The sequence below is a fragment of the Rhinatrema bivittatum genome, chromosome 8 (genome assembly GCF_901001135.1).
Source record: "Rhinatrema bivittatum chromosome 8, aRhiBiv1.1, whole genome shotgun sequence".
NCBI classification, from domain to species: Eukaryota; Metazoa; Chordata; class Amphibia; order Gymnophiona; family Rhinatrematidae; genus Rhinatrema; species Rhinatrema bivittatum.
Window position 1 is genome coordinate 22,861,160 of NC_042622.1, and position 14,903 is coordinate 22,876,062.

The window sequence follows — 14,903 nt, forward strand, 5'->3', positions numbered from 1 at the left end:
AGTTTTGTTTTTTTTTAAATGGAAAAAAAATTCTCATTAATTCATAAATTCACTAATGATGGATACCCATGCAGTAGTGAGCAAACTTGTCAATTTTAAAACTTGAATTTTAATTCCAATTTAAATCATTATCCATAGGAAACGAGAATATATAATTTACATATATTTAAAATTACATGTTCCTTTTTTATAAATATTAAAAATTAAGAAAAGTACTCATAATCCAAACCAAAAATCAAGCTCAAAATTCTCTTCCTCTTCGGCCAGTCCAGATGCATGGGTTTATGCTCTCCTACCAGTAGATGGGAGTCTGAACAGGTTTGCTGACCTTAGCCTGCCAGTATTTGCACCTGCTGATAGGACAAGTTATCCTTTGCTCAGAGCTGAAGGGCAGGCCTGGGTGAGTACTTGGAAGAACATAAGGAAATGGGCTTGTTGATCTGATCCTCCCCCTGGTTAATTGGAGCTTTCTCCTGTGGCATTGAGGTGCACCTGGTTGTGGCAGCCTGCAATCTGATCACTTGAAGAATGAGAGCTTATTTTAGCTGCTTCCCCATCCAGAACAGACTTGTTAAAAGTTTTTGAAGAGCAAGTGTTTGGAGGGACACGGTAATTTTGACACTAGTATGGTCTTGCCAAACACCAGTGTTAGGGTGGTCGGCCACAGGAGCAGGGCAGGTGGCATACAGTAATACTCCAGAGGTAGGACATGTTGATGCTATCCAGGCATATCTGCCAGTAACGTGTTTCAGTGGGAAATTATTTTAGGAAGCTAGTTGGCTTATGTGAAGAATATTGTACCATGATACCAAGAACTGAATGAGAGAATCAATGTTATTAGTATAATTGATTATAAGGCGTATAAGTTTTGAGAATATGCCATTTTTCTTAGTCTGCTTGTATCAAAACAAGTTATGAGATCAGATATTAAAGAGCAATTACTCAGGAGGCCAACTGTGCAGATATCAGAGGAAAACACAGTAGTTTCTTGTCCATACCTAACTGCTTGCTGATATCATAAGAACAGAGTGGGGTAGCCCAGAGAGAAAGGTCAGCAGAATCAACATAAGATCTACTTCAAGCCAACTGTTTGAAATTGGAGAGAGAACAGATCAGAGGAAAAGCTATTGAACATTACCAGTGGTTAATAAAGTGCCTGACGAGCTGTTGCTTGTTTCCCAGTGCTGTGTTCCCCTCATAGTTCCCAATGTGAGTCTGATATATCTTTGGAAATACAGGAAGCATTTTGTGTATATTCCTTAATGCAAAGTCTAATATTGTATACTTATTGCTTATTCTTACTTATAAGTAAAACTTCTATACACACGTGTGTGTGGTGTAATCTATGAAAAAATCACCAATTTTCCTACCCGCTAGTTTCACTGCACTGGGAAGAGGTAGTGTCTGTCGATGCTGGGAGGAGAGAGAAGCAGTGATAGTGCCCCATGGTGGAGGGAGGAGTTTGCCATGGGCTGTTAGAGCACATGGTCCCACTGCACCCATCAGGGAAGGCTGCAATTGGGCTTCTGTCACTGCCTACAGTCTGGGGACAAGACCAGCATTCTTCAGGTTTAGGGTCTTCTGGGGGATTTCTGGCACCTGTTGCTAGTGTCCCCAATGTCAGCCATTTACCAAAGTTCATAGGGGCAGGAGGGCCTGGGTCTTTCTGCAAGTGCCTCTTGTTCCCAGGGTTGTTTGGTTTTTTTTTCTGCACCAGGAGGGAAGAGGCTCAGGGAGAGAGCTGGGATTTGGAGAAGTCTTCTAAATCAGGGGGTGCTCAAACCAGTCCTATGGGGCCCCCCAGCCAATTGGGTTGTCAGGATATCTTTAATCAATGTGCATGAGAAGCTTGCATACACAGGAGGCAATGTGTGTAAATAAGTCTCTTGCATATTCATTAAGGATATCCTGAAAACCCGGTTGACTGGGGGGCCCTTAGGGCTGGTCTGAGCATCCCTGCTCTAAATAATGCCTTGTTGTTGCAGTCCCTTCAGAGATGACCAGAGGAGAAGGGATGTGAATCGTGCTTCTGACAATTGAAAATATCGTCAGAAATCGGGGGCTCCCCGAAACCGATAGGAAAACCCCACTAAACTGTTCATGGGGGTTCTCTATCATTTTTGGGGGAGGGTGGGAAAAATGGCACACAAAAATAACCCCAAACCCACCCCGACCCTTTAAAACTAATCCCTTAGCTTCCCCCCAAAACCTTTTACAGGGTATCTGGGGGTCCCGGGCCGTCGGCTGCCACTAATCAAAATGGCGCCGCTGGCCCTTTGCCCTTACCATGTGACAGGGTATCCGTGCCACTGGCCGGCCCCTGTCACATGGTAGGAGCACTGGATGGCCTGCGCCATGTGACAGGGGCCGGCCAGTGGCACGGATACCCTGTCACATGGTAAGGGCCATTGGTGCCATTTTTATTAGTGGCAGCTGACAGCCTGAGAGCAGGAGATAGCTCCCGGGACCCCCACTGGACCACCAGGTACCTGTAAAAGGTTTTTTGGGGGGGGGGGGTGGAGGAAGCTAAGGGATTAGTTTTAAAAGGTCGGGGTGGTTTTTTTATCGGCTCGGGTGCAGCTGATTTTAAAAACAAAAAAAAAATGATCTGGCCGGACAAAAAAAAATCACGATGTGAATCTGAACCGGTTCCATCTCTACAGAGGAGCGCTAGGGAGATATAGCAGGGGGTGAGCTCTTCTCTAGAGAAGATGAAGTCCTTGGTCATACTGTTTAGGAAGGAAAACTTGTCTGATTTGTTTAGGCCTTGGAGAATAGAATAAAGTGGCAGGGATGAGGAAGCAGGCTAGAGTTGATCTCTGGAGTGGGATGCTCCAGAGGTCGGTGGAAAGCTGTATCTGCTCCTTGAGGAAAGAGATGCTAAGATTCCCCCAGTTTTCCTCCTGGTACACATTGGTTTGCACAGTCATAAGACTAATAGCCCTGAGAAGGGGATAGTTCCTTTTTAATTCATACTGTTCTGTCTTTTTTTTTTTTTTTTTTTGTTTAACTTTGTTCACAGTACTATTTTTTTTTTTTTTTAGGGATTCCTTTGTAAGATGCTGGCTTGGGGGGGGGGGGGGGGAAGGCTGGTGTTGGAGCCAGCCTATGCCCGCCCCCCACCCTCTGGCTATGGCCCACTGGATTCAATCAGGCACCATCATTCTCGGAGGTCAGCAGGATGCTAGTAGGCTTCCTTCCCCCCCCCCCCCCCCTGCAGATTCTGGTCATGTCTTTTTCTGATTCTCTGGGATTTTTCAGTTGGGTTCCCATTGGATTTTTTTTTGGCTGTTTTGCTGCGGGGTCCTGTGGGGTTCCCATGGTGTCCCTACTTTTTTTTTTTTTTAATCACTTTGTGGGATTTCAAATATCAAATCGTACAAACACTGTTGGTGATCCAAAATGACAATCTAGTGTCTCGTGTGAGCTTGCTCTTACTTTTTCTCAGCTTTATGGAAAATGCCTCACTCAGCCTGTAAACAGAGGGCTAGAAAGCACAAGGTCTCAGCTGATCTCTCTTCCACTCCTTTTCGGCCGTATGGACGCTCGCGTGTGCCGGGGAGCTGGAGCTCCAGGAATGAGTTCATTGGAGCTGGACTTGGTCCCCTCCCTGAACTGACATCCGTCACCAGAGGAGTCGTCTGCCCCTGCTAATCCTGCTGACGTGAGACCACAGGAGCCACGACAGAGGGAAATGCCAGCTCTGAACCATGGGGCTCGTTAAAAGCACCCGAGAGCCATTGGAGAATCTCAGCGTAGCAGGGGAGGTTTCTGGAAGGCAGTTTACCCTTGAAGCTATTTGGGGAGCAATACAAACTTTGAATAACATTTTTGTGCTCAGATAAAACCACTTGCAACCTAAGTTAATAATTTGGATTCCCACTTGAAATATGTGGAAAAAGAGTCCAGGGAGACTAAATCTTGTGAAATTTTGAAAGTTCTTCAGCCTTATAGCAGGTGTTTGTGTAAGGGGACAATCAGTTGCTACTGTACAAACCTGAGCCAATGGAAAATCAAATCAAAGTCGGGAGAGGAATCACTGCATTAACTTCCCAACGGATCCATTTGTTTCACCTAAGGATATGAGGAAGAGATTTAATGGATATACTTAAAATTCCTGAGCACGCTCTCCCATTAACTTCAAGAATATAGTATATGCCTACTTTTAAGAGGAATCTCCGATCAAAATAATATGCAGGTCCTTTCACCGATAGAGCCTGGTAATTTGGATCTTACTACAATTTTGGAAACATCTGAGGAGACTGTAATCATCCCAACTACTTTGTTTCCTTTCTACTAGAGTTTGACAGGGACTGGATTCTTAATGTATTTTTGCTATCATACGGTTTCTGAAATTTAAAAGTACAAATTTTTCCAGATCTCGCTAGATACAATAGAGGAGACAATTTTTATTAATGAAACTCCAGGTTTTAGAACTTGGTAGTGCAGGGTTTGTGTTTTTTCTGCTTAAATTCTGACCAATGGATGTTAGACACAAGATTTGGTTATGCCCCAGAATTAGAGGGGTATTAGATAATTTTGTGATCTCTCCAGTCATTTCTCCTGCCAAAATTGTTGCCGTTCACAAGACTTTTAAGCAAGTTACTTTTTATTTACAGGTTATTCACACAGTGCCACTAACAGAACATCGAAAGGGTTGTTCCTGAACATACCCAGATCAGTCCAGAGAAGTGGATTACGTAGCCCTACCAGCAGGTGGAGTCAGAGCAAAGAACTTTGGGCACTGCCATATATACAAGAGTGCCAACTGCTGTCCCTCAGTATTTCTCTAACTCCAGCAGGTGATAGAGATGCACTCCTACAGTCTTAGTTTTTAGTCGGTGTGTGATGTGGTTTGTTAGTGGGTTTTTGTGTTTGTGTTTTTTTTTTTTTCTTTTTCTGACAGTGCTTCCTGAGGTGTTAGGCACCTTTTGTGGGCCATCCCTCAGTGGAAGTTGGACACCCCTTCATGATGCTCCATAAAGTTTAAAAAAAAAAAAAAAAGTCTCTAGCGGCTGCATTTCTTTTCTGAAGGTAAGGAGTCGGGGCAGGGAGGGCCGCAGTGGCCATTCAGGGAGTTGGTCAGCATTTCCCCTCAGCTCCATGGGCTTCGGGTTGCCTCTGAGGGAAGAGGGTAAGCTGTACTACAAGGCCCGTTTGCAGGCTCAGCTGTTTTTAATTGGGTGTGCTGGCTTCATTTTTCTCGTGTCTCCGGCAGTGCGTGCTTTTTTTTTTTTTCTCTGCAATGGCCATTTCTCCTCAAACAGCCACCACGTGGCTGTGCAGTTTTGTTCTGTGGGGTTTTTTTTTTTCATGGGCCCCTGCACTAAATCGGTGGCCTGCTGCACATGTGGGGTGCGCGGTCAGGCGCTCGATTCGGCTAATCTTTGTTCTACCTGCTCCTCCAGGATGGAGGGCTCGGGACCGTCCGCCCCCTCCAGGGGAGGGGTTCAGCATACCGAGAATCTCATGAGGAGTATTCTCCTCCTGTTTCAGCCCCTGTGGAACAGGAGCTTGATTTGGGGGCTGGTGATTCGCCTCCAGACTATTCCCTGCAGGGGGATGGGGTTCTGAGGGGCTTTTCCCCAGAATTCAATCTGCTGATGCGCCAAGCCTTCCTAGCCAGGAAGCATTTGGTGCTTAGACCTGGACAGCTTTTTGACCGGACTGAACCTCCGGCAAAGAAATGTCGGGTCACAGAACCTCTGCAGCAGCTTGTGGAGCAGCCTAGTCTGAGAAATGACATCCTCACAGGATCCAGTTCTGGGGTCAGGGGGCGCCTTTAGCCCCGGATGCTGACACAGGTGCAGATCAAGACCCGTTTTCGATCCAGCAGATATTCACGCCAGCAGTCCTTTCAAGGAGGACACCTCTGTACAGTAACTAGTAAACCCTCCCAATTAAGCCACAAGCACCCATTCCGTTGTCTATCGGTGGCAGATTATCCAACTTTTACATGGAATGGGAAAGGATTACCTCAGACCGTTGGGTTCTAGAGGTGATCAAATGGCTACACTCTAGAGTTTTCAAGGCCGGTTCAGGAGGTTTTTGTGGAATCATGTGTGAACTCAAGCAGCAAACAAGACGCAGTTAGAGTAACTCTGTCTTCTCGCGCTTCGAGTGACTGTTTGGAAGCACAGCAGGGACGAGGACGTTACTCGGTTTACTTTGTGATTCCCAAGAAGGTGGGCACATTTCATCCCACCGTTGTCTTAGGATTCCTTGTTTTCAGATGGAAACTGATGGTAATGGTGGCCGTACAAAAAGGGGAGTTTCTAGTCTCCCTAGATCTCATGGAGGCGTATATTCACATTCCCATCAGACTAAGCCACCAGCGGTTTCTACGCTTCAAGGTCTTGGGTCAGCACTTCCAATTTCAAGCCCTTCCATTTGGCCTCACAACAGCTCCTCGGACGTTCACCAAAGTGATGGTGGTAGTAGCCCTCCTTCGCAAGGAGGGGATTTTAGTCCATCCTTACCTGAATGATTGGCTTATTTGCGCAAAGTCTCTCGGATTGCGAGAGATCTGGTCACATGATGATGGTCACTTTACAGTCGCTCGGGTGGGTCATCAATGTGCAAAAGTCACTTGGAACCCACCCAAGAACTGATTTATTTGGGAGCACTGTTTGATACCTTGCGTGGCAGTCTTTCTGCCTGCGGACCAAGTGACATTTACAAGGTCAGAATCATTCTCTTCAGAGGAAGAGTCCCACAGTCTGGCATCTGCAGGTCCTGTGTTCCATGGCTTCCACTCTGGACCTGGTCCCGTGGGCATTCGCTCACTTACAACCTTTACAACATGCACTTTTGTCTCAATGGAGTCCGGTGTCTAACAGTTCCACCTACCAATGTTGCTGCTTCCAGAGTCGCTGTAGTGTTGGCTATCGCATGACAATCTGGAACGGGGTTGGATTTGGATCCTCCAAATTGGCTGATAATCTCCACTGATGCCAGCCTGTCCGGTTGAGGAGCAGCGTGTGCAGACAAATCAACTCAAGGTCTCTGGTCACTGGAGAGCTCCTGGTCCATCGACTCAAGACAAGAGCGGTTCGGCTCTCCCTATAAGCTTTCCTACCCAAGATACAGGGCAAAATGGTAAGAGTATTCTGACAATGTGGCTGTGGCTTACATCAACCAGCAGGGCGGAATAATAAGTCCTGCGGTTGCACTAGAGGTGCGGCGACTCCTATTTGCCTGGGCGGAACGGCACCTCTGGAATTGCACCTTGTGTCACGGGAAGGGAGAAACGTGCAGGTGGACTTTCTCAGCAGGCAAATTCTCTAGCCAGGAGAATGGGAGTTGTCTCCCAAAGCCTGGAATCTAATTTGCGCCAGGTGGGGTGTTCCGCAGTTGGATCTGATGACAACACAGACGAATGTGAAGACAGATCGCTACTGGAGCATGGCTCGGTGGGTCTTGATGCTATGGTGTGCCCTTAGCCCACCGGAATTCTACTTTGTGTTTCCACCTTGGCCCCTCATCGGTCAGCTTCTCTGTTGCCTAGAACTTCACCCAGGCAGGGTGGTGTTGGTGTTGCCCATGGTTCGTGGATCTGGTTTGCTTGGCTCAAGAGGGTCCCTTGCAGCTAGCTAATCTGCTGTGTTTACTTTGACAGGGTCCCATATTTTCGGATCAGGAGGATCACTTCTCTCTCGTGGCTTGGCTTTTGAGAGGTGGTGATTATGCTTGAAGGGTTATTCCGAACAGATCACTTCCACGCTCCTGCAGGCAAGACGCCCAGCCACCTCTAGAGTCTGGAAACATTTTTTGAATCATGGTGCCATCAGTGTTCTTGTGATCCCTTAGCTGTGGACATCCTTCGGGTCCTGGAGTTTCTACAACAGGGGCTCGCTAAGGGTTTAGTGTTTAATTCCCTTCGTGTTCAGTTGGCGGCTCTGGGTGCTTTGGAAAGCTTTAACAGTTGTTCACTGGTCGTGCACCCAGATATTGCTCTGCTTTCTCAAGAGTGTTAAACATTTGCGGCCTCCCGTCCGTTCTGTGTCCTGATTGGAGTTTGAACCTAGTGCTTCGGGTACTCTTTGGTATTCCTTTCGAGCCTATCCAAAGAGCTTCGCTGAAGGATCTGATGTTGGGTATGGTCTTTTTAGTGGCCATTTGCTCGGCATGTCATGTCGTGACACCTTTCTTCGGATCTAGGACTAGTGGGTGTCATTGCGCACAGTTCCGTCCTTCGTTCCAAAGGTGGTATCGTCCTTTCATGTCAATCACTGTGGAGCTTCCGGGGTTTCCTCAGTGGTCTCAGGAGTTCTCTCAGGGCAGGGACCCTCATCGTTTGGACGTTTGACACATTTTATTGAGGCACCTGGAAGTTACCAATGATTTTTGACTTTCCGATCACTTGTTCCTTCTATTTGGTCCTAAGGGGGACAAAGCGTCTAAGGCATCCGTCTCTCTCATTGGATTAAAGAGGCCATTGTTAGTCATACATAGCCCGTGGATGCCAAGTGCCTTTGGGTCTCAGGGCCCAGGCTACTTCCTGGGCAGAATGTCAGTTGCTGTCGCCTCAGGAAATCTGTAGGGCGGTTAGTGTGAAGCGAGGACCACACTTCACTAAGCATTATCGATTGGACATTAAGGCTTCTGATGAATGGTCCTTTTGAGAGTGTCCTGTGTGCGGGTCTTTTGGGTTCCGGCCCAGTGTAGAGTGGCTTGGATACATCCCACTTTTCTGGACTGATCTGGGTATTTTCAAGAAATGAAAATTTGGTTCTTACTTGCTAATTTTCGTTCCTGTAATACCACAGATCATTCCGGAGGCCCACCTCTTTTCTTCAGTTACCGAAAAACTGTCTTGCTAGACTGCTATGTTTCTTTTTTTTTCACAATGCTCCATTTGCAGATAAACTTGGAGCAGTTCTTTGAAGTTCGGTTTGTGTTCATGGGGCAAAGTGGTAGTTCTAGTTGGTTTCTACCCTTTGTTCCTTAGTTCTGTTTGCATAGGCTTGGGTACAGGTAGATACTGAGGGATGGAGGTGCCCAAAGTTCTTTGCTCTCTGACTCCACCTGCTGGTAGGGATACACAACCCACTTCTCTGGACTGATCTGTGGTATTTACAGGAACAAAAATTAGCAGGTAAGAACCAATTTTTCATTTATTCGATCAATTTATTTTGTGATTCCAAAGGATGATACTTTCAGACCAATTATAGATTTAAAAGGGGTGAATCAGAATATATATATCCCTTGTTTCCATATGGAATCACTTCACACAGTCATTGTCAGTATGTAAGGGGGAATTTTTATCTTCCTTAAATTTGAGAGGCTTATCATATTCCAATAAGTCAAGATTTCCAGACGTTTCTTCACTTTTGTATAACTGACAATTTTCAGTTTGTTGCCCTTCTCTTTTGGTCTAGCGACTGCTCAAAGGACCTTCACAAAGGTGGTGGTGGTGGTAGTAGCAGCCTTCTTAAGGATGAATTAAGATTCCTTTTTCCTTATCTGGACGACTGGTTGTTAAGGGCAATATTCCGAAAAGGTAGTTTCGACTGACAGCTGTCTCTTTACTGCAAAGGCTGGGGTGGGTGATCAATTTTTCCAAAAGTAATTTACAGCCCACCCAGAAGTTGGAATATCTGGGAGCTGTATTTGATTCAAAGATTGGTCTGGTTTATCAGAGAAAAGAATCTTAAAACTTTGTGCCCAGAAACCTTTTTTGAGCCCCATCTGTCTGGGATTACCTTGAAGTGTTAGGCCTAATGGCATAAACTTTAGAGTTAGTGTCTTGGGCAAGAGCACACATGAGGCCCCTTCAGATTGTTACTTTCCAGGTGAGATCCTCACTCGGTTACCAAATTCGACTTCCTTTTTCCGAGGATGTCCGTACTTTGACATGGTGGATTCAGCTTTCAAACTTAAGGAAGAGATTGCCTCTAGAAGCTTCAGTTTGGGAGTTCTTGACAATGGATGCCAGTTTGTTAGGTTGGGGTGCTCATTACAAGAATCTTTACACTCAAAGGCTCTGGAGTCAGAGAAAATGGTCGATAACTCATTTGGAGACTAGGGCTGTCAAGTTGGCTCTTCTCTATTTTCAGCTTTAGGGAAGAGCAGTAAAGGTTCTTTGTGACATTGCCATAACAGTAATGTATGTAAACAAGCAGGGAGGTACATGCAGCTGGAGTGTGTTGGAAGAGATAAAGCAATTGTTTGTGGGCTGAGATTCACCTCCTTACATCTGATAGCTTGACACACAGGTCAGAGCAATGTGCAGGCAGATTATGTGAGTTAGAACATAATAGATCCAGGAGAATGGGAGAGGAGTCAGGATGTTTATTTAGAAATAGTGCCGCGATGGGGCACACCTCAGATCTAATGGCTTCCAGTCTGAACAAAAAAGTAGAAAGATTTCAGTTGGCACAGAGTTAAGGAATCCACTTCCTGGATGTTTTCAGTAGAGTTGGAAGGGTTACAATCTTCTGTATCTTTTTTTTTTTTTTTTTTTTTTTTTTTTTTTTCCCTCCATGGCCTTATAGCTAGAGTTTTGAGGGAGATTGAAAAGATAAAAGCAGTACTTAGTTGCTCCTGATTTTGGCCAAGATCATGGTATGCAGATCTATTGAGACTTCTAGTGGGTCAGCCCTTTCTACTCCCTCAAACGAAAGGTCTTCTACATCAAGGTCCTATAGAAATGGAGGATCCAACTCCATTTTGGCTTATGACCTGGCTATTGAAAGGGAAACATTTAGCAAATAGAGGCTATTCACAATCCGTAATTAGTATCGTGTTGTATTCCAGAAAAGATCCACTTATGTAAGAATGTGGTGTACATTTCAAAATTTTTGTTTGGAAAAGGGGACTATCTCCTTAGAAAGCTCAGGTAGGGGATATTCTCTCCTTTTGCAAAGTGGTTTAGATAAAGGTTTGCTTTAAAATCTTTGAAGGTGCAGATTGCAGCCACTTTTCTTATTTTCGTGGGATAGTTGGTGGTTGCCCAACTTCTCACACATTTGTATTTTATGCTGTGTGAAGCCTGTTTTTCCTCTTTGGAGTTTAAATATAGTTTTGCAAGCTTTAACGGATTTGAGCCTTTAATGAACTCTACTATTAAGGGTTTAACTCTTAAGATGGCTCTTTTTTTTTTTTTTTTTTTTAGTTGCAATAACCTCAGCGAGGCTTTTTTCAGAATTGCGGCCTTTATTGGTGCAATCTCCACTTTTGTGTGTTTTTAGAAAGAGTTCAGTGACTTTTTTTTAGGCAAGTTCCTTTTTTTACCGCAGGCTATATCACTTCATTTAAATCAACAGGTTATTTTACCTTATAGTAAGGAGTGTAAGAGTGGCTTAAAGTCTAAGATTTTTCAATGTTTTAAACATCGCAAAATCTTACTCTTGAAAGACCTAAGGATTTCTGGAATTTGGAAAGGTTATTTGTGCTGTTTTGTGGTCCTAGAAAGAGAGAGGCTGCTTCTAAGACTACAATTGCTAGATGGTTAAAGAATTCTATTGCCTCTGCTCTCATATTGAAGGGTAAATTAGTTCCTTTTGTGATTAAGGCTCATTCTGTAAGAGCGCAATAATCTTGGAGATATGTAAGGCGACCACTTTGTCGTCTCTAGGCGCTTTTGTGTGAAGCTTTACAGGCTGGATCTTCTCACTCTCGGGCCGATTCAGTAAAGTCCACGGGAGAGCGGGCGAACGCACAGGCCACTCTCCTGTGCATGCGATTCAGTATTTAAATTAGGTCGTGGTAGAAACTGGCAACACTAGCCCCTTTTTTTTTTTTTTTTTTGGCCTGCAGCTGTCAGTGGGATTGAGCATCCGGTTTTCGACCCAACAACCGCCGGCTGACTTCAAAATCTATTTTTTTTTTTTTTTTTTTTTTTTTTTTTACTTCGTGACCTCAGACTTGATATCACCATGATATTAAGTCAGAGGGTGCACAGAAAAGCAGTTTTTACTGCTTTTCTGTGCACTTTCCCGGTGCCCAAAGAAATTAGCGCCGACCTTTTGGGTAGGCGCTAATTTCTGAAAGTAAAATGTGCGGCTTGGCTGCACATTTTACTTACTGAATCGTGCGGGAATACCTAATAGGGTCATCAACATGCATTTGCATATTGAGGGCACTATTAGGTTTGGCGGGTTGGACACACATTTTCCGCCCCTTACTGAATAAGGGGTAAGGGAAAACCGCGTCCAATGGCAGGTTACTGTACCGACCCATAGATGAGGTACCAACTTTGGTTCATCTGGTTTGAAAGCTGGACTATCTATCCACCCACCCTTAAATGGGCTTTGGTATGTCCCATAGGTTCAAGACTGGTGGAGCAGAAGGTAATGGCAGGAGAAAATGACTTACCTGTTAATTTCCTTTACTTCTGCTACCAGTCCAGAAACCTGTCCTGTGTTGCTTTTAGTATGAGGTGTGTTTTTTCTCATCAATTTGCATTTTTTAAGTTTTTACTGTTTACATTGAACATGCGCTCCTTCATGTGGCTTTGATAATTTTGAATTATTTGTGGTTAAATTCAGTTTTTGGCTGTCACTGTAAGTAAATTTTTTTTTAAATTTAAGATTACATATTTCTAGTTTTTGTTTTTGATAGCTTTGACAATAGTAAACTGGTTGAATATGTTCATGCATCACTTATATTCTAGTGATGTAAAAAAAATAAATTTTAGAATTCTGCCTTTATTTGGGCTGGATATGGGGATATACCCATAAGTTCTGGACTGGTGTAGCAGAAGGAAAGAAAATTAACAGGTAAGACACTGAAGATCACTGCAGCAGAGATCCAAGAGTCAGCAGACACCGGCTTGGTACATGCTCAGGGTGTTGTGCCACAATGCCAGAAAGGTTAATTACCCTTATGGCATGCCTTTATGCGTCGAGCCCAATGGACCTTGTGATCCCAGTGGTGGCAAGCCACTTCAGATTGTCAGGATTGCGTCCAAGTTACTCTGCAGCTCTGGGACTCTGTCCTGGTGGTAGGCCAATTTCCAATTCTTTCAGTGTAAAATATCCTAACAATGTATGCATCCCACCTAAGTTGGAGAACTAATATAGATGGAGTTTTGCACCCAGGGCTCCAGGCCATTTAGTACATGCTATGGGATTTTGGAAATTTCTGTCCAACAAAACTGTATTCCAGACAGATTAAGTAGCAATTGTGTTTAAAATATTTATGAATTGCTTATCAACCATTCCTAGGTGAATTACATAGTCTATGGGCCCTGTTTACTAAGCATTTTTCCCTTAAACACAAAATGGGAAAAACCCTTTAATAAATAATACTCTCTAATAACACAACCACCCCAATGTACAATTAACAGTACAGCCATCATGAACAGCTCATCTAATTATAATCCTTAAAACTGCACAACTCATAATGAAATTATATAAAAATGATACAAAAGTCACATGATGGACACTAACTCAGCATTATGTCTAGGAACACTTAATTATCCTATTAAGAGGCATTAAAGGCTTGTTTAAACAGAACTCTTAAGAACATAAGAACATGCCATACTGGGTCAGACAAAGGGTCCATCAAGCCCAGCATCCTGTTTCCAACAGTGGCCAATCCAGGCCATAAGAACCTGGCAAATACACAAAAACTAAGTCTATTCCATATTACTGTTGCTAGTAATAGCAGTGGCTATTCTCTAAGTGAACTTAATAGCAGGTAATGGACTTCTCCTCCAAGAACGTATCCAAGGTTCAAACCAGGGAAGTGTGAGATACAAAACACCCACACAAACAGGAATCACTAAGGGTGTATGTTTTTAATAGAATCCATCACTAAAGGATAAGTTAAATCTAGAGAATGAGTCCCAGACTCAAAACTGCCTTAGAATTGACCTGGACACAATAGTCATCACACTCATTTAACAACTAGCATTGATTAAAAACTATGTTACCGAACCTAATGGCACCTGTGTAAACTGTTAGATTTTAATAAAAATTACTTTTTGTGCCTTATTGTAAACCATTGTGACAGTACCCACCTTAACAACAGTATAGAAAAGATTTAAATAAATAAACACAGCTACACTAACTGCAATAACCACATCTCTAGCAACAAATTCCATAGTTTAATTGTGCGTTGAGTGAAAGAACTTTCTCCGATTAGTTTTAAATGTGCCACATGGTAACTTCATGGAGTGCCCCCTAGTCTTTCTATTATCTGAAAGCATAAATAACAGATTCACATCTACCCGTTCTAGACCTCTCATATCCCCTCTCAGCCATCTCTTCTCCAAGCTGAAAAGTCCTAACCTCTTTAGTCTGTCTTCATAGGGGAGCTGTTCATTCCCCTTATTTTGGTTTCCCTTCTCTGTACCCTCTCCATTGCAATTATCTTTTTTTGATCCTTTAGAAAAAAAATTGCCCTCCATTGGTGCGTATTCTCCAGTTCCATTTTCACAAAGACACTCTGAAGCTCAGAGAAGAAAAGGGGACTATGATCCTGCATAGCACCTCACTGGCTGAGACGGATTTGGTTTCCAAATAGACAACTCCCAAAGGAGAGGAAACCAAATCAGTCTCAGCTAGACTTTGGACTTCCCCCGATCTCATCACTCAGGATCAAGGCAGGTTGCAGCATCCAAATCTCCAGGCTGTCTTACTCTGTGCTTGGATGTCAAGAGGCTGATTCTGCAACCTCTTGACCTTTCTGAAGATGTCTCGTATATTCTTAGCTTCCAGAAAGCCTTTCACTCGAAAGTCCTGTGGAAGAAGTTTACTGTGTGAGCAAAGGGCCTTAGACGCTTTCTTTTGCTCAATACAGAAACTGCTTGACTACCTTCTACATCTCTTCTAAGGCTGGTCCTAAGACCAACTCTGTCAGGGCTTATCGGAGTGCAATTGGCACACATCACCATGTAGAAGGTAAGCTCATTTCTGTACAACCTTTTTAGTTGTACATTTTATGCAGGGTCTTCC

General features: G+C 44.0%; 1 protein-coding gene across 1 annotated transcript in view; it reads left to right on the forward strand.

Annotated features, from left to right (window-relative positions):
- AURKA (aurora kinase A) overlaps positions 1-14,903 on the forward strand; it is a 40,453-nt gene that overhangs the window by 265 nt on the left and 25,285 nt on the right. The window contains exon 2 of the mRNA XM_029611711.1: positions 3,045-3,172. Within this exon, the coding sequence (XP_029467571.1) occupies positions 3,109-3,172 (64 nt within the window). The 5' untranslated portion in view covers positions 3,045-3,108. The remainder of the gene's footprint in view (positions 1-3,044; positions 3,173-14,903) is intronic.